The 19,915-nt window shown below is 37.0% G+C and overlaps 1 protein-coding gene across 3 annotated transcripts in view; it reads right to left on the minus strand.

Annotated features, from left to right (window-relative positions):
- Positions 1-342: 342 nt before the first annotated feature.
- The window catches only part of Plekhb2 (pleckstrin homology domain containing B2), a 45,359-nt gene continuing 25,786 nt past the window's right edge, over positions 343-19,915 (minus strand). For 2 of the 3 annotated variants that reach the window (XM_015479109.2, XM_015479111.2), the window contains 2 exons: positions 7,477-7,585; positions 343-3,260 (listed from right to left, as the gene is read on the minus strand). In XM_015479109.2, the coding sequence (XP_015334595.1) occupies positions 3,124-3,260; positions 7,477-7,585 (246 nt within the window). In that variant the 3' untranslated portion in view covers positions 343-3,123. The remainder of the gene's footprint in view (positions 3,261-7,476; positions 7,586-19,915) is intronic. The other variant, XM_015479110.2, reaches the window with a different exon arrangement.

Consider the following 19,915-nt stretch of genomic DNA (forward strand, 5'->3'; position numbering starts at 1 on the left):
CAAGTCACCCATATGTTCTTGTGCAAATCATATTCTCATACACGCACAGCACAGAGAAAAAGGACATTTTAACATCAAATATAAATATAGGCTGCACTTACTACTTGTGTGTTCCTAGGTAAATTATTTAACTTCTGAGCCTCAGTCTCACTGAGTAACTTGGAGTTATAATATAACTAACTCCCTTATGAGTTATTCTAAGAACTCAGTGAGTTATTTTTTTCTGATGTGACAGAATATTCCCTAGTAATTAGTAGATCCTGTAAATGTCATTCCTATTGTCCACGACAGCAGAAAAAGCTGATGGTGTGTCTCTACAAAAGAAATCACAATGAAACATGCTTTAATGTTAATGATCATTTAATATTTTAACACTTTCACTTATAAACATACAATTTGCATATATAGGGGAAAATAGGCTCTATAGACAAAACAGAACACTAGAGACATGGAAGCAATCACAAAAAAGATTAATTCAGGGAGAAAAATGAAAGTGCATTCTGTGCCTTCTGGTTACATACAAAGGAAAGGAAAAGAAAGATTACATTATACACGATCAAAAACTAATGTAGAAAATAAATTTGGATCATTTTGTCTCAACTGCAGGTTCTTCTTAAAATCCAGATGGCTACCCTGGGTCATTAACAGCCTACATAGACAAAGTCTGGCCTTTTTTCATGAATGATGACCTGAGACACTAACCACAGGTGTTCCTTTCTCTTTCCTATCCAAGGCCCAAAGTTAACTCAAGGAATTAAAAGAACACAACTAACAGAACTATCAGATCAGCAATGTACAATATCAACAGCCAATGGATCATTATTTAAAAGTACACATGAAGCAAGAGAGGCTAAGGCAGAAGGATTATAAGTTCAAGGTCAGTCTGGGCAACACAGTGAGACCCCATCTAAAAAAAAAATCAAACATACACAAATAAAAGTACTCATACATTTCAGCACTATACATATGCTGTATACATAAAGGATATGGTTGGGAAACTGAAGCTCTCTAAAGTGTGGCATCTACAGGAGCTGGGGCCAAGAAAATTAAAGATCTGAACCCACCTTTACACCCAGTACGCATTTCATATCAGAATCAAGTCACTAGCGACAGGGAATTACTAGGTTCAATTATGGCTGACTAAGGAAACTGGCCTCCCTGGAGGCAGGGATTGGGGAGGAGAGTCACATGCCAAACTTTGGTCCACACCTAACCCTCTTTAGCCAAAGCAGCCAAGGGATCACACAACATGTTTTGCTTCAAGAGCATTTCAGTGGCAGAAATTCTCTAGTCTCAGAAATTCCTGTTATCCAATTATTCCAAGTTCAAAATTAACACGCTAATGCAATATTAAAAACTGATTTTAATATTGTATAAGTACAGCATACAGCTTTAATAACGATTACAATCCAAACAGAAGCCATTCTTATGACACAGGATATAAAGTCAACATTCCATGTTAGAACAACACTTTAAGCCATTAATACCATGTTGTCATACATCACATCTACACATAGAGACAAGTACACTTCCTTTCAGCTTGAAACAGACACTCCCATGTCAACAATTCCTCTAGGAATAGGTAGAAAAACAGACTGTTGGCACTACTAAGTCCATTTGGCATCTGGTTTTACATGGAGATCTATTCAAAGATCTGAATAGATCAAGAGTTGGAACCAGCTGATTAGTGAAACAAGAGACCCATGGATGTAACCAGCACAATCACAACAGAATTCGTGCTTCCTGGAGTGTATTTTGAAAAAAACAGGACCATACGAAGTGTGGAGCAGGGACTTCACTGTGCTGACCCACCTTAATGAAAATATACTTAAAGCATGCAGGATAGAAAATTGGAAGAATTAGCAGTGTTTAAGACATGAAGTAACAGAAATATAAATATTTTAAATACATATTTCATAATGTGGAAAATATAAGCATTAGACAAAAAGAGAGGACTGTGGATTTTCTGGAGTTTCATATATTTGGGGGCTCAAAATTAAATGTTTTAAGCTTCTGTACCGTGAGTAGATCAGGAACAAAATCAAGGTTAAGGTCCTGGCGAGGGTGACTGCTATCTTGAGCAGGTCCCTTGGTCCCTAGGCCCCATTTCTCTACAACTCAAGTTTCCCCCAGCCATAGTCCATCTCAGCACTAGGTGAATAGCCATGGTACCCTACTCCTCCAAAGGACAGGACTTCAGAGCATGTGATCCTAGAAGGTCTGAAGCAAGAACTCTTAACTATGGCTCTCCTTCCATTTTCCTTATCATTCTTTTAATATTATTTTCTCAACAAATAGAAAAATAGGTTGTAATTTGGCTTAGCGGGCAATAAATATACCTAAAGCAGACACTTAAAATGTATCTCTGAATAATTTAGCTCCATACAATTGTTACTGTTCTGCCTTCTTCAAGTTTTAAAGATAAAGCCTTAAAATACTGAGGCTCAAATTAATTTATAATGTAGGATGCTTTCAAAGTATTACAATGAAAAACACACAGGAATAAGAGGAGAATAAGCAGCTCTAGCATTAGGCAGATTTCTGAAGCATCATTTTTAAAGAGACAGTGTCCCTGTCATCCTGAGCAGTCAGTCTTGCTGGGGGCCCACAGCCCAGAGTGCAGCTTATGGGGCTCTCACACCACTGCCTTTGGAAGCCACCTGGCAGCTTACCAGTCCACAACTCCTAAGGTAACATGCAGCCAGTCTGGTCTGAGGTTTCAAAGTTTGAGGTTAAACCAAAAGAAGCTGCACAGTTTTCCTTGCCACAACCACTCACTCATTCATCACTATATTATTGTACAACATGAAAATAAATTCTCCCTTCAGCACTACACCTGTGTAAAGAAAATGCCTTTCAAGACAGGTATATTCAAATAATTATTCCAAGAGTTCCATAAGGAAAGTCCAAGTATGAGCCAGAGCCCCCAGTGTGTTTAACCAACACAGTTCAAACCTTTCTCTGTGGTTCTTATGCAGATTAGTTACAATTATTAGGTCACTACTTCCAAAAGAACTATTAAAACTATTATTAAAAACATTTGTCACAAACAGAAATGCCCTGCAAATCATATTATTGCACACAGGATTATCAGCAGCTATGCACATTAAGATCTTGAAGATTCTAGAAAACCCAAAACAGAGACCCTAAGGCCATGCCTGTGGCCGCTCCAGCCAACATGCCTAGTGCCAGGTCACTGTCATTGTCATGATACCGTTCACGAATGATGACTTGGTTGGCAGGCTGTTGTCCATAAAGTCCTAAAAGAGAAGGAAAAAACAGATCTTTGAGGAGTGGCTTGAGATGGCTTACTTGAATGTGAGTACTCTCCCCTCTCGAAGCGATCAGCTGATTTCCCTGTCAGCTGGCTTCCCACCTTCCTCTGGAGAGGTGGGGGCAGATGAGTACAGTTCACCCAGCCTTCCTCTATCTCAGGCTCAGCACATGGCCTGCCAAGGAGGACACCTCCACCCTTCAGATACCACTGAGAGAAAAGTCAACCAGGGCCAAAGTTCTAATCCTGCAAAGAGCTGTGATAAAGCTGCAGATTCCTGCTTCGAATTTCCATGTTATTAGGATGAAAGACAAATGTGGCAGGTATGGAGATACACACCCTGCAGACAATGGGAGAGCCAAGAACTCCTGTGAAGGGCCCAAAGGGAAAAAGCCCTTTTAACAGTGAAGCGTCTTAGTATTCATGAAAACAGTTTTTAATTAAACCTTAAATCTGCTAATATAACTTGCTCTTCATTTTTAATCATATCTGTATGTGATTAAATTATAAGAGAAAAATTAAATATTAAAGGTAAAAATTTCTAAAAAAAAGCAAACCTTTAACAAATTTACTATTTAATTTGTATGATTAAAATTTACAAGAGCAACCCTCTATGCTTCACAGCTGTATCATTGCCTCGTAACTAATTTGCTTTCATATTGCTCACATATTCTGGGGGGGCAGGGGGTGCCAGGGATTGAATTCGGAGGCTCTCGACCACTGAGCCACATCCCCAGCCCTATTTTGAATCTTACTAAGAGATAGAGTCTTACTGAGTTTCTTTAGTGCCTCACTGTTGCTGAGGCTGGCTTTGAACTCGCGATCCTCCTGCCTCAGCCTCCTGACCGCTAAGATTACAGGTGTGTGCCACCATGTCTGGCTTGCTTACATATTAATAGGGTTAACTTTCCTCCCTGATCCTCTCCTCCTTTAACAGTTCAACCCAGAAGATCTAGAAACCAATACATTAGTAATATCAACATGTAGATGAAGAACAGAAGAAAAACCAAACAAAGGTTGGTATTTCCAAGCTCTGACCAGCTTAAACATTTACAGCATTACAAGCACCGACACCCTTAGTCCTCACAGTGATCCTGTCAGTACACTATCATCCCCAGTTTACACATGGGCAAACTGAGGTACACAGAGGTTAAAGGCAGTAAGGGCATGTGAACCCAGGCAATCTGACCACAGAACACACCCATAACCACTAAAGCCTAAAAACATGCTTGAGGATGGTCAGAGAGAGAAATCAAAGCCACAGAGAATGAGACTATCTTAAATCTAAGGACTGATCAAGCACAAGTAACAACATTATAAGAGAATGATCCTACCAGGCATGAGGCACACTACTGTAATTCCTATTTGGGAGGCGGAGGCAGGAGGATCACCAAGTGAGGGTCAGTCTGGGCATCTTAGACTCAAAATAAAATTCAAATAATTGGGAAGGAGAGCTGGGATGTAGCTCAATGGAAGAGTGCTTGCCTAGCAAAGTGTGAGGTCCTGGATTAAATCCCTAGCACTACAAACAAACAAACAAAAACAAAAACAAAAAAAGTGATTTTTTAATGCAAAATTTAAATTTCAAAACTGGTTAATAAATTTTAAAACGGTTATACAATTCCAGCTAGCAGAATGTAATACACAGAACTTGTAAGCTGATCTTACAAAAAGATCCCACTGAAAATCTGAACTGTGTTCCCTCCATGGGTCACACTGACAGTTCCCCTGACTGCAGGAACAGGAGGCCATTCTCATACCTCCTGCCTATCTCTGCTCCTACAGTAAGCCACAGCCTTACCAAAGTCAGCTGTTGGAAAGTTACAAATGGTACTTATTTGTAATTACCTAATATAAATAAGTATTTATTAAATGGCCAAAATGCCAATGGAAAAGAGGCAGATATTATTTCAAAATTTTAGAGATAACAATAGTCAAGTCTTTACAGTACTACAGTAACACGCCTGAAACTTCCCTCAAAATAATCCAAGTTCTTGGGGGAAGGGGAACTGAGGGTTGAACCCAGGGGTGCTTTATACATGAGTTACATCCCCAGACCTTTTTATTTTGAGAAAGGGTCTCACTAAGTTATCAAGGGTCTTGCTAAATTGCTGAGGCTGGCCTCTAACTTGTCATCCTCTCACCTCAGCATCCCAAGTCTCTGGGATTACAGGCAACTCCTACCACACCCAGCTCTTTTTTTAATGTTAATGAAAGAAACAAAAGTCTATGCCCCTTGACATATTAATTTAATATACAGAAATGTATTTTAAGACTTATTGGAATAAAAATAAAAATATTCAAAGACATTCAAAGCATTGTTTCCACAGCAAAATTTAAAAAGGAAAAGAAAAAGGCAAAACTTTTTTTTAAGGTTTAAGTAATAATCTATTACCAAGTATGTCATACAAGCACTAAAAATATATAAGAGTATTATGCAGCACTCTGGGCAATATATAAAATTTAAAATTCAGACATAAATACAAAAGGCAATGTATAATTACAAGGATGACATATTTATATGGGGAAAGTAATTCAAATAAAAATAAGTGTGCTAGGATCACAAGATGATGGACATTTAATGTCATAATTACTATTTTACTAGTTTTTAACTTGACATTAAAAAAAAAGTCAATCAAGGCAAATCTTCCAAAGTCCACACTTGTTGGGTGAATCTGCATCAGTTTTCAAGCAAAGAGGAGTCAAATGAGCTTTCTGTATTTCTACTTTAAAAACCCTTTCTCTGCTGGGCACAGCTGCACACGCCTGTAACCCCAGTGGCTTGGGAGGCTGAGGCAGGAGGATCATGAGTTCAAAACCAGCCTCAGCAACTTAGCAAGGCCCTAAGCAACTCAGCAAGACACTGTTTCTAAATAAAATATTTTTAAAAAGGATGTGGCTCAGTGATAAAGTGCCCCAGGTTTAATCCCTAGTACAATAATTATTATTATAAACTAAATAGATCAGAAGTCAAGGACATACATCTAAGAGTGGCCTGGCCTACTTGGCTTCCCTGGACAACAGTATCAAATGTTCACAGCTTTCTGGTGGCAGCTCCCCTTCCACTGCTTCTGTGTTAAGATGATGTACTAGTTTTGCTCATGGCTCATGGTCAGCTCCTCTTCTGTAGACCCTCATTATCCCCATCTCTCTGGAGCTCTAGGCTGATTCATCTACCAATCACTGTGTGCTCCTGTGTGTCAATGTGATTTGCACGCTACAAACTACCCAGATTAACCTCATGATAGCCTTGCTCATTTATCCCTTGGTTAAGGGCTTTGCCCTCCAATCCCTCAAGGTAGCCCCATGCAGCCTCACAAAGTGCCCAGCATCCCCTCATACCTCCAACTCTACAGATTCCCCTGCCAGGGAGACCCAGAATTTGATGATACCAGCAAAGGCCCATTATTTAATATTTGTAATTTATTTCATGTAAAACAAAGAACAGAAAGAAGTATATTCAAAGCAGAGTAAGCAGAAGTCCCTTCCAGGCCTCTATTTCACTGTGAAATCTAACATTACTTCAATAGTGTCAAATGTCCAAGGATGTTATCAGCAGAAAAAAAAAATAGGTCACAGGTCACCTTCCATATTTTAAAATGGGCCTCTTTGGTACTTTTTCTTTTTTTAGTTGCCAATGGACTTTATTTTATTTATTTATATGCAGTGCTGAGAATTGAACCCAGTGCCTCACACTTGTCAGGCAAGTGATCTACCACTGAGCTACAAATCCAGCCCTTGATTGCTTCTTGATACAGTGAATCCCAATAAGTACAAATTCTATTCTTGAGAATTAGTTTGTATACAATAGTGTAGTTCTACAAATCAAGACTTCTCTAGCTTTGTAAAGCAGTGCAAAAATACAAAAGGCTTATTTTAAAAACACAAAAAGGGCTGGGGTTCTGGCTCAGTGGTCAAGCATTTACCTTGCACGTGTGAGGCACTGGGTTCAATTCTCAGCACAGCATATATATATATATATATAAATGAATAAAATAAAGGTCCATCAAAAACTATAAGAAAAAAATTAAAACAAACACACATACACACACACACACACACACACAAAATACAGTAACAGAGTGATTTGTGGTCTCCAGCAGAAAATGTAGTTCACTTAACCTTAAACTGGGAAATAAAAATTCTTATGCACATACCCACTAAATGAAAGTAAGAAGGCATGGGAGACTGATGAGAGTTACCTGCATATGGGTACTGGTAGGGCACAGCATACGCCTGGCCATTGGCAGCATAGACAACCTGAGTTCCTGCTGGGTATGCACCGCCATATGGACCATAGCCATATACCTGCTAAAAAGAAATAGAGCTATTAAAAATACACTCTTGAAACCCCTGGTAATGTATTAAAATTGAGTCTCCAGGCTATACTCAATAAAATTTAAGTCAATGTTAAAAAAAAAAGAAAACATGTGATGGTATTGTTATACCTTGTTTTTGCTTAAGATTACTAAAAAAATTAAAAAAATATATTTTCAGGCTACAAATGAAAATGGTAGAAAAAAATACAACAAAAAAGAGAACTGCACTTGCAAGAGATTTTGATTTTAATTCAGCTGTACCATTAACTTGATCTTTAGTAAGTCACCTAATCTCTCTGAACCTTGTTTTTTATTCATCTGAAAATGACCAGGTTGGACCAAGCGGTGAGATTTACTTAAAAATCTGTATTCCGCCAGGTACAGTGGCACATGCCTGTAATCCCAGCGGCTCAGGAGGAGGCTGAGACAAGAGGATCGAGAGTTCAAAGCCAGCCTCAGCAAAAAGTGAGGTGCTAAGCAACTCAGTGAAACCCTGCGTCTAAATAAAATTCAAAACAGGGCTGGGGATGTGGCTCAGGGACCAAGTGCTCCTGAGTTCAATACCCAGTACCAAAAAAAAAAAAAAAACCTGTATTCCTCAGGTGAGGCCAATCTAGATGCAGAACCTTTCCCAGCCCAATTCCATCAATTCCTTCCAGTTTGGAGGATAGAGAAGACTGAAGCCTGGGACCAGAACAAGTGACTGTGGTTTTCCAGACATACCTATGAAAGGGCACTACCAGAAGAAACAAGCACTGGGACCCACTTCTGATGACTGAGCCAATGAACAGTGAATGTGCCAAGAAATACAGCAACAAAAGGCCAGCCTTCCTTATGAGCTCACGGGTGAGAGGCAAGCTGACAAGTTTACAGACAATTACTGTCCAATGTGACCAGTGCTCTGATACAAGGGAGAAGAAGGAGCTGTGTATAGATCTAAATCTGTTATCTTACAAAGGCAAGAGAAAGAACTTCCACTTCTGGAGGAAGATGTTCCTGGCCCATTCCTCCTGCTAAGTACACTTAAAATCCCTGCACATTATATGCAAGTAGACTCTGAATGATGGAAAGAAGGCGGCAGACTGGCTAGGACCCTCAGGATCTAAAGGAGGATATGAGGCAAAAGTCCCCTGGGTTTCCTTCTTGCCTCAGACATCCTATCTGGATAATAGAGTAGACAGCAACCTGGAAATGTCAATAAACCCAGACAAAAAAGGCCTGAATAAAACCCTGCTCTCTCTACCCAAAGAACCTAAGAAGGAAAGAGGCAACCTAGCAAGAGAGAACATTTTTTAAATGATTGCTTCTCTATTCTAGGCAAATGCCACAGAAAAATCTAAAACCCCAACCCTATTCCCACTAGCAAAGGTCAAGTGTAGAAACTCTAAACCCCCACATTTGACAGGTTGTAAAAGCACTCCCTGAGCCCTTGGAGTACTAATAGAGAAGGTAGAGCGGGGAGCTGGACATTTTATCCCTACCAGATGATAAGACATTCCCACCGTGTCAGTGAACACCAAATAGGGAACCAGAACTCCTACCCCTCCCCTTACAAACAAGGCAAACCTTCCTGTCCTACTCAGATGAGGTCAGCCTGGTCCTAGTGGGAAAAGAACTCAATCCAGTGGTAATTATGGCATCAGCAGAGGCTATGCAGCAGTGGGGGAGCCCATCCCCTTCCCTGTCAAGGTGCTCAGAGAGGACACCCAACTCTAATTCTCCTGCATTGACACAAATCCCAGTACCCTAGGTATCAACTGAGGGCTAGTGGACAGCCTGGACTTCACCCCACATGACAGGAAGATCACAAAAACACAAGATTTAAATGGGATTCAGGGTCTTACAATACTTAAAATGTACAGGTGTTATAAAAAAACACTTGTTTGCCAGGTGTGGTGGTGCATACCTGTAACCCCAGCAGCTTGGGAGGCTGAGGCAGGAGGATTGCAAGTTTAATACCAGCCTCAGCAATTTAGTGAGGCCCTAAGCAACTTAGCGAGAACCTGTCTTAAAAGAAAAAAGGCTAGGGATGTGGCTCAGTGATAAAGCGTCCCTGGGTTAAATCTTCAGTACTTAAAAAAGAAAAGAAAACCACTGGTTCATACCAAGGTTCATCAAGATCTCAAGAATGAGAAAAGGGGGAGGAGTAGGGGGGATAGGAAGGGCAACAGAATAGAATAGACATTATGATTGATGTATGTACATTCCATGTATGTATTATATGTCAAAATACATTCTGCTGTCATGTATGACTAAAAAATAAAAAAATAAAAAAAAAAAGAATGAGAAAAGGCCACAAAAGATGCCAACACCAAGATGACAAAAGATATCTGAATTAGGACTGGAGTGTAGCTTAGTGGTAGCCTGGCATGTAAGAGGTTCAATCTTGAGCAGTGGAGGAAAAAAAAAGTTAGCATTATCTCAAAAGCACTTTTTCTTTGTATGTGGTGCTGGGAAACGAAATAAAGGACTTGAGTAGGTTAGGCTGGAAAGGATTTAGAACAGCAACCATAAAGATATTTCAATGGGCAATTATGAACACACTTAAAATAAATTAAAAAAATAGCAACTCTCCGGCAAATCAGAAAATCAATAAGGGATATATAAGGATGTGTTCAAAATTATATATATAAAAATATAAAAAATTAACCAAATGAAAATTTTAGAACTAAAAAATTTATTTTTATTGGTTCTTCTTAATTACACATAATAGAATTCATTTTGACATAATTATAAAAGCATGGAATATATCTTGTTCTAATTTAGCCCCCAATACCTCTCCTTCCCCTGCCTCCTTCCACCCTCTGCTGCTCCTTTCCCTCTACTATACTGGTCTTTCGGCCATTTATCCATAGTCATTTTTTAAAATTAATTTCTTATTTATGTACATGAATGATGAGATTCACTGTGGTATATTCATATATGTACATGGAAAAGTAGAACTAAAAAATATCATAAACAAATATAACTAATTCAATGAATGGGCTCAATAACAGAACGGAGAAAACAATCAGTAAACATGAACCCAAAGAATTGACATTACCCAATTAGAACACAGAGAGAAAAAATAGATTGAAGTTAAAAACTAATAATAAACAGAGTCTCCAAAACATGTGTGACTTATCATCAGGTCTATCATTCGTGTCATCAGCATCCCAAAAGAGGAAGAGAAAGGATGGGGCTGAAAAAATATTCAAGGAGTAATAGCTTCAAATTTCCCAGATTTAGCCCAAAGAATCAACCTTTGCATTCAAGAAGATGAACAAGCTGGGTTTATGTGGTACTGAGGATCAAACCCAGAGCCTTCCACATGTGAGGTAAGTAAGTACTCTACCACTAAGCTACAACCCCAGCCCCAAAGTCAAACTGTTGAAAACTAAAGATGATGCCAGAGAGAAGACAAAAGGAAGGAAACAAAAGAGCAGAATCAATGAAACTGAGGAACAGAAAAGTGAATTAAAAAAAAAAAAAGTTAACTCTTGAAGAGATTAGTAAAACTGATAAACCTCTAAGCAACTATCAAGGAGGAAAACATAAATAACTAGTATCAGGAATAAATGAAACAGAGCTGGGGTTATGGTTCAGTGGTACAACACCTGCCTAGCATGCACAAGGCCTGGAGTTCCATACCCCAATAGCACAAAAAAGAAGGAAAGAAAGAAAGAAAAAGAAAAGAAAAGAAAAAATCCGCAAGAAGTGAATTAAATAAAAAATATGTCACTATAGACCCCGTGGACATCACAAGGGTAAGAAAATACTACGAAGAACTCAACACACATTATACAACTTGTATTAAAATGACCAATTCCTCAAAACGTACAAACTACTACAACCTAATCACAACCTAATCTGTACGAAACAAAGAATTTGACTAGTCCTATAACCATTAATAAAACCGAATCTGTAACTTAAAATTTCTCCCCAAAATCTCCAGATCCAAATAGTTTCACAAATTCAAAACCAATTCTACACAATTTCTTCAGAAAATAGAAGGACAGGAACCTCTTTATGATTTGTTCTATTAAAGCCAATATTATCCATGGGCTGGGGTTGTAGCTCGGTAGAGCGTTCGCCTAGCATGAGCGAGGCCCTGGATTCGATCCTCAGAACCACATTAAAAATAAATAAATAAAAAAATAAAAAAGTAAATAAAATAAAGGCATTGTGTCCAACTACCCTAAAAAATAAAAATAAATATTTTTTAAATGCCAATATTATTCAAATAAGATAAAGTAAAACAAAAAGTATATATCAATATCCATCATTAATGCAGATACAACAATACTCAAAAAAAAAACATTAGCAAGGCTGGGGTTGTGGCTCAGTGGTAGAGCACTTGCCTAACATGTGTGAAGCACTGGGTTTGAGTCTCAGCACCACATATAAGCAAGTAAATAAATAAAGGTCCATCAATAACTAATAAAAATATTTTTAAAAAATTAAAAATTAGCAAAGAGAATTCTGCAAAAATGAATAAACACTATGACCTACTAGGATGTATTCTAGAAAATGAAAGCTGGTTTAGTATTTGAAAATAAATGTAATCCATCAAATGAGTAGGCTAAAAGAATATCATATCGATTGATGTGGGAAAGTATTTAACATCATCTAACTCCTATTCATGATAAAACCTCTCAGAATACTATAAAAGAGTAAAATTCCTCAACTCTGATACATGTACAGCTGGGTACAGATGCACACTTCTGTAATCCCAGTTATTCAGGAGGCTGAAGCAGAAGAATCACAAGCTCAAGGCCAGTCTATAGTACTTAGTGAAATTCTGTCTCAAAATAATTTATTTTAGTTTATTAGAAAGGGTTGGGGGTTGCTGGGGATGTGGCTCAAGTAGTAGCACGCTCGCCTAGCATGCATGAGGCACTGGGTTCGATTCTCAGCACCACATAAAAACAAAATAAAGATATTGTGTCCACCTAGAACTAAAAAATAAATATTTAAAAAAAAAAAAAAAGAAAGGGTTGGGGAAGCTGGGGTTGTAGCTCAGTGGTAGAGTGTCTGTCTCTCATGTGTGAGGCACTGGGTTCAATCCTCAGCACTACATAAAAATAAAGATATTGTTAAAAAAAAAAAAAAGAGTTGGGGATAGGGCTGGGCATATAGCTCAGTTGGTAGAATGTTGCCTCACATGCACAGAACCCTGGAGTTCAATCCCCAGCCCCACCAAAAAAAAAAAAAAAAAAAGGTTGGGGATATAGATCAGAGGCAGAATGCCCCTAGGTTCAATTCCCTAGTTCCTCCTAAAAAATTAAAAAAAAAAAAAAAAAAGAAATGAAACCACAAAAACTCTCCAGGTAACATCATACTAAATGAATATATTAAATACTAAATGAATATATTAAATACAAAATATATTAAATAGTTATAAAGGCAAACTTAAAATTGAATTAAATACTTACTAAATACAATAATAATTACTAAATTAAAACTGATACTAAATGAGTACATATTTAAAATTGAACCTTTCCCCCAAAAAACAGGAATAAGGCACTATGTCCTGTCTCACCACTATTATTCAACATCATTTTGGAAATTCTAGGAAAGGCAGTAAGGCAAGGAAGGAAATAGAAGGCATACAGAGTAGAAAACAATACATAAAACTCTCCTTATCTGCAGATGACATAATTGTCTATGAAGTATAATCCCAAGGAATCTATATGAACTTATGTGTGTTTAGTAAGCTTACATGCTATAATATCAACATATAAAAACAAACTGTATTCTATATACTAGCAATAAACATGGGAAAACTAAAAAATACAATAACATATATGACCATCAAAAAAGAAGAAATATTATAAATCTAAGGAAACAAGATTGTTATACTGAAAACTACAAGTGCTGATGAAAAAAAAAAAAACAGAGGATCTAAATAGAGAGACAGTCTATGTTAATGGATGAGGAGACTCAACACAGTAAAGATGTTATTTTCTCTCTACACAAACATGATATGCATATTTAAAGTACTTTTGTCAATAAACCTTGCAAGATTTTATAATAGACATAAACTGATTCTACTTTATATGGAAAGGTAATGGAACAAGAATAGCTAAAATGATTTCAGGAGAAGAACAAAGGGGGATGGTCAGTCCACTCAATATCAAGACTCATTACTGTATATAGTTACAATAATTAGAACTGTATAGTATCAGAGGAATATAAACACGTACTTCAAGGGAATGGAATTGAGAACCTAGAAAGACAAACACCTTAACAAAAATTAACTTAAGAGACAAAAGTCCCAACCCAACAAGAAGGACCCAATAAGGAATCCTAGGTCCTACCCCCTACTCATAGATCAAAAAAAAGAAGTTCCAGAACACATAAATAATTATGCACAAAGGAGGGGTGGGGGGGGGTAGAGGAATCCATCTCAATCGATATGCAAGTGAGATGCAAGTGAGAAACAATTAAGTCACATTTAGAGGCAAACCAGTAAGGCTCACTTCTGATTTCTTGGCTCAGACCCTAAAATCAAGGAGGGCCTAAAAGAAAACAACAGCCAGCCAAGGTTATTATACCTAGCAAAACTCAGTTTCAAATGTGAGGGGGAAATAAAAGCTTTCCATGACAAGAATAAACCAAAAGAATTCATGAACACAAAGACAACACTACAACTAATACTTGAAGATGAACTGTACACAGAGGAATGAAAAACTATTCCCAAAGCTCACAAACAGAAGAATTTCAACAGAAGAATGATCCATTAAATGAAAATCAAGACAGGATAAAATATAGCAAAAAAAAAAAAAGAAGGAAAAAAACCCAAAATGGCAGAAAACCACAAAATATATCCATACTAAAAACAGATGTGAATGATCTTAACTCCCCACTTAAAAGACACAGATTAGCAGAATAGATCAAAAAACAAAATCAAACTATATGCTGTTACAAGAGACTCATCAGCAAAGATATGCACAGAGCTGGGCATGGTGGCACACATCTATAATCATAGCAACTGGGGAGGCTTAAGTAAGAGGATCAGAAGTTTGAGACCAACCTCAGCAACTCAGCCAGGCCCTAAGGAAGACACAGTCTCAAAATAAAAAATAAAAAGGATGGAAGAAAATAATATCAAAGTATATGGACCCCCACACACAAAAAAAGCAGGAGTAGCTATTCTCATATCTGACAATAACAAAACAGACTTCAAGCAAAAATTAATCAGAAGAGACAAATAAGGCCACTATGTCCTGGGAAAGGGAACAATCCAACAAGAAGATATGATAGTAAACATCAATGCCCCAGATGTCAATGTATCTCTTTACATTAAAAAAAAAAAAAAAAATACTCCATGACTATAAATACCAGATAGACCCCAACACAATACTACTGGGTGATTTGAACACACCTTTATCAACAATAGACATGTCATCAAAACATAAAATCAATAAAGATATCTCCAACCTAAAAAACACTAGAAATCAAATGGACCTAATGGACATCTACAGAATATTCCATTCCCAAACAGCTGAATTTTATCTTCTTCTTGGCAGTGCATGGAACTTTTTCCAAATAAATTATATTCTAGGCCACCAAGAAAATCTTGACAAAAAAAAAAAAAAATCAATATAGTCCCATGTATCCTAATAAGACTATAATGAAAAGAAACTAGAAATCAATAGCATGAAAAATAATAAAAACCACATAAACACATGGAAGTTGAACAATACTCTCTTAAATGAAGAGAGGATCAAGGAAGCAATGAGACTAGAAAAAGAAATTCCTAGGAATGAAGAACACAGATACAACAAATCAAAACCTCTGGGACAGTATGAAAGCAGTTCTAAGAGGAAAATTAATAGCCTTGAGTGCCTACATTAAAAAATTAGAGATATTCCAAATAAATATGCTTCACCTGAAGGCCTTAGAAAAAGAACAAACTAACCCCCAAACCAGTAGAAAACAGAAAATTAGGATCAGAGCCAAAATCAATGAAATTGAGAATAAGAAAACAATACACAGGATCAATGCAACAAAGAGTTGATTATTTAGAAAGATAAATAAGATTGACAAACCCTTAGCTGAAATAACCAAAAGAAAGAAAACCCAAATCAACAAGATGAAAAAGGAGCTATTACCACAGACCCTTTTGAAATACAGAGGATCATCAGAACCCACTTTGAAAATTTATACTCCAATAAACTAGAAAATCTGAAAGACACTAATAAAGTTTTAGGCATATGTGACCTACCCAAATTGAATTAGGAAGACAGAGAAAACCTAAACAGACCAATATCAAGAAATGAAATTGAAGCAGCAATTAAAAACTTTCCAAAAAAGAAAAGCCTAGAACCAGATGGATTCATAACTGAGTTCTATCAGAACTTTACAGAAGAACACCACTTTTTCAAATTATTCCATAATACTGAAAGGGAGGGAACACTCTAAATACTTTATATGAAGCTGGTATAATCATGATACCAAAACCAGACAAAGTACATCAAGGGAAAAAAAAAAACTATAGACCAATATCCCCAATGAAAATGCAAAAATCTTTAATAAAACATTATCAAAACATCAAAACCAGATTTAAAAAAAAAAAAAGGTAATACATTATGATCTCAAGGATTTCATTCCAGGAATGCAAGGTTGGTTTAACATATGCAAATCAATAAATGTAATTCCCCACTCAAACAGAATTCAGGACAAGAATCACATTATCATCTCAATAGATTCAGAAAAGACTTTTATCCAAGTCCAGCACCCATTCATGTTAAAAACACCGGAAAAGCTAGGAAATCAAAGGAACTTACATCAACATGTTAAAGGCCATTTCTGACAAACCCAAAGTCAACATCATACATCATGATGAAAAACTAAAGGCTTTTCCTTTAAAATCAGGAATAAGACTATCTACTCTTACCACTCCTATTCAATACAGTCAATGAAACATTAGCCAGAATGATCAGGCAAGAAAAGGAAATCAAAGAGATACAAATAGGAAAAGAAGTCATCAAACTATTTCTGTTTGCCAACAATATAATCCTATATATCTAGAAGACCCAAAAAACTCCACCAGAATACTTCTAGGGCTTATAAATGAGTTCAGCAAAGTTGCAGGATATGAGATCAACATGCAAAAATCAATAGCTTTCCTATGCTCCAACAGTAATTCAGCTGAGGAAGAAATTAGGAAAACAATCCCATTCAGAATTAACCTATTTAAAAAAAAAAAACTTTGGGAATTAATCTAAGCAAGGAGACAAACAAGCTTTACAGTGAAAAATTTTAGAACACTGCAGAAAGAAATTGAAGAAGACCTTAGAAGATGAAATGACAACCCATGTTCTTGGATAGGCAAAATTACTATTGTCAAAATGGCCATACTACCAAAAGCAATATACTATTCAATGCAACCCCCATCAAAATATCAATGACATTCTTCAAGGAATTAGAAAAGAGAATTCTTAAGTTCATTTAGAAGAAAAAGAGACCCAGGGCTGGGTGGCTTAGTGGTAGAGCACTCACCTAGCATGTGCAAGGGCCTGAGTTCAATCCTCAGCACCACACAAAAATAAATAAAATAAAGGTATTATGTCCAACTACAACTAAAAATATATATATTTAAAAAAAAAGAAAGAAAAAGAGACCCAGAATAGGTAAAGCAGTACTAAGCAAGCAAGAAAAACAAAGCAGAAGGTATCACAATACCTGGCCTGAAATTAAATTACAGAGCTATAGTTTGAAAAAAAACAGCATAGTATTGGCATCAAAATAGACATAAAGACCAGTGGAACAGAATAGAACATACAGAGACAAATCCACATACCTACAGCCATCTGATATTTGACAGAAGTGCCAAAAATATATTTTGGAGAAAAGACAGCCTTTTAAATGGTGCTGGGAAAACTGAATAGCTATGTGTAGAAAAATTAAATTAGATCCCTATCTCTCACCCTGCACAAAACTCAAATCAAAATGGATCAAAGAGGACTGGGGTTGTAGCTCAGTGGTAGAGTGCTTGCCTAACAAGTGTGAGGCTCTGGGTTTGATCCTCAGAACCACATAAAAATAAATAAATAAATAAAAGTTACCCATCTACAACTAAAAAAATATATATTAAAAAAAATGGGCTGGGGTTGTGGCTCAGCGATAGAGCACTCGACTAGCATGTGCAAGGCCCTGGGTTCGATCCTCAGCACCACATATAAATAAATAAATAAAGTAAAGGTATTGTGTCCAACTACAACTAAAAAATAATTTAAAAAAAAAAATGGATTAAAGACTTGGGAATTAGACCAGAAACCTTGCAATTAGTAGAAGAAAACATAGGCTTAACACTCCATCTATAGATGCTGGCACTGACTTCCTTAAAAAGACCCCCAAAGAACAAGACCACCAAACCAAGAGTCACTAAGTGGGACCCCATCAAACTGAAAAGCTTCTATATAGCAAAGGAAAGGATTAAAAATATGACGAGAGAGCCTACAAATGGGAGAAAATCTCGGCTCTTCCAACAGGGAATTAATCTCCAGAATGAACAGAGAACTCAAAACACTTAACACTAAAAGCAAATAAACTAAGCAATAAGTGAGCAAAAGAACTAAAACAGAAACTTTTCAAAAGAAGAAACACATACAGCCAATAAATCTATGAAAAAATGTTCAGCATCTCTAATAATCAGGGAAGTGCAAATTAAAACTACGCTAAGACTTCATCTCATTTCAGTCAGAATGGCAATGATCAAGAATATGAACAATAACAAATGCTGGCAAGATTGTGGCAAAAAAGGTTACACTTATACATTGTTGGTGGACTGCAGATGAGTACAACCACTCTGGAAAGCAGTATGGAGACACCTTAAAAAACTAGGAATGGAACCACCACATAACCCAGCCGTCCCACTCCTTGGTATGTTCCCCCCAAAGATTTAAAATTGGCATACTATAGTGATACAGCCACCTTGATATTTATAGCAGCACAATTCACGATAGTTAAATTATGGAATCAATCCAGGTATCTGTCAATAGATAAATGAATTAAGAAATTGTGGTACATACATACAAAGGAGTTCTACTCAGCCATAGAAAAGAATGAAAATACGGCATTTGGAGCATGCTACAGGGACACTGCTACATCGATGTTCATAGCAGCACAATTCACAATAGCAAGACTGTGGAACCAACCTAGATGCCCTTCAATAGATGAATGGATAAAAAAAAATGTGGCATTTATACACAATGGAGTATTACTCTGCATTAAAAAATGACAAAATCATAGAATTTGCAGGGAAATGGATGGCATTAGAGCAGATTATGCTAAGTGAAGCTAGCCAATCCCTAAAAAACAAATGCCAAATGTCTTCTTTGATATAAGGAGAGTAACTAAGAACAGAGTAGGGTCGAAGAGCATGAGAAGAAGATTAACATTAAATAAGGATGAGAGATGGGAGGGAAAGGGAAAGAGAAGGGAAATTGCATGGAAATGGAAGGAGACCCTCAGAGTTATACAAAAGTAGATACAAGAGGAAGTGAGGGGAAAGGGAAAAATAATACAAGGGGGACAAATGAATGTCAGTAGAGGGGGCAGAGAGAGAAGAGGCGAGGGGAGGGAAGGGGAGGGGGGATAGTAGAGGATAGGAAAGGCAGCAGAACACAACAGACACTAGTATGGCAATATGTAAATCAATGGATGTGTAACTGATGTGATTCTGCAATCTGTATTTGGGGTAAAAATGGGAGCTCATAACCCACTTGAATCAAAGTGTGAAATATGATATATCAAGAATTATGTAATGTTTTGAACAGCCAACAATAAAAAATTAAAAAAAAAAAAAAAAAGAAAATACGGCATTTGCTGATAAATGGATGGAAATGGAGAACATTGTGAAATAAGCCAAACTCAGAAACTCAAAGGTCAAATGTTTTCTCTCATATGTGGAAGCTAGAGTAAAATAAAGAAAAGGGGGAGGGAAGGAGAGGATATGATAAAGATAAAGGGAAGATCAGTAATGCAGAAGAAGGAAACTGAGAGGCAGAATGTAGGGATGGGTAAAGGAAGGCAATGCAGAATGAATTCTTAAAAACGCATGTTAAGTGCATATATAAATATCCCACAGGGAACTTCACTTTTATGCATAGGTAGAAAGAACCAATCAAATATAAACAGATGAGCGAAAGGAAATCTAGTAGAGTAGAGGAAGGAGAATGGGAGAGAATGGGGATGAGGGGAAGGAGGAGGGGATCAGGAACTGAAATTAAATTCCATGCATGTAGAAGTTTGTTGGGATAAACCCAACTACTATGTGTAACTACAAAGCTCTAATAAAAGAATATCAAAAAAAAAAAAAGGATTATAAAAAACA

This window comes from Marmota marmota, unplaced genomic scaffold, assembly GCF_001458135.2.
Source record: "Marmota marmota marmota unplaced genomic scaffold, marMar, whole genome shotgun sequence".
Classification (NCBI taxonomy): Eukaryota; Metazoa; Chordata; class Mammalia; order Rodentia; family Sciuridae; genus Marmota; species Marmota marmota.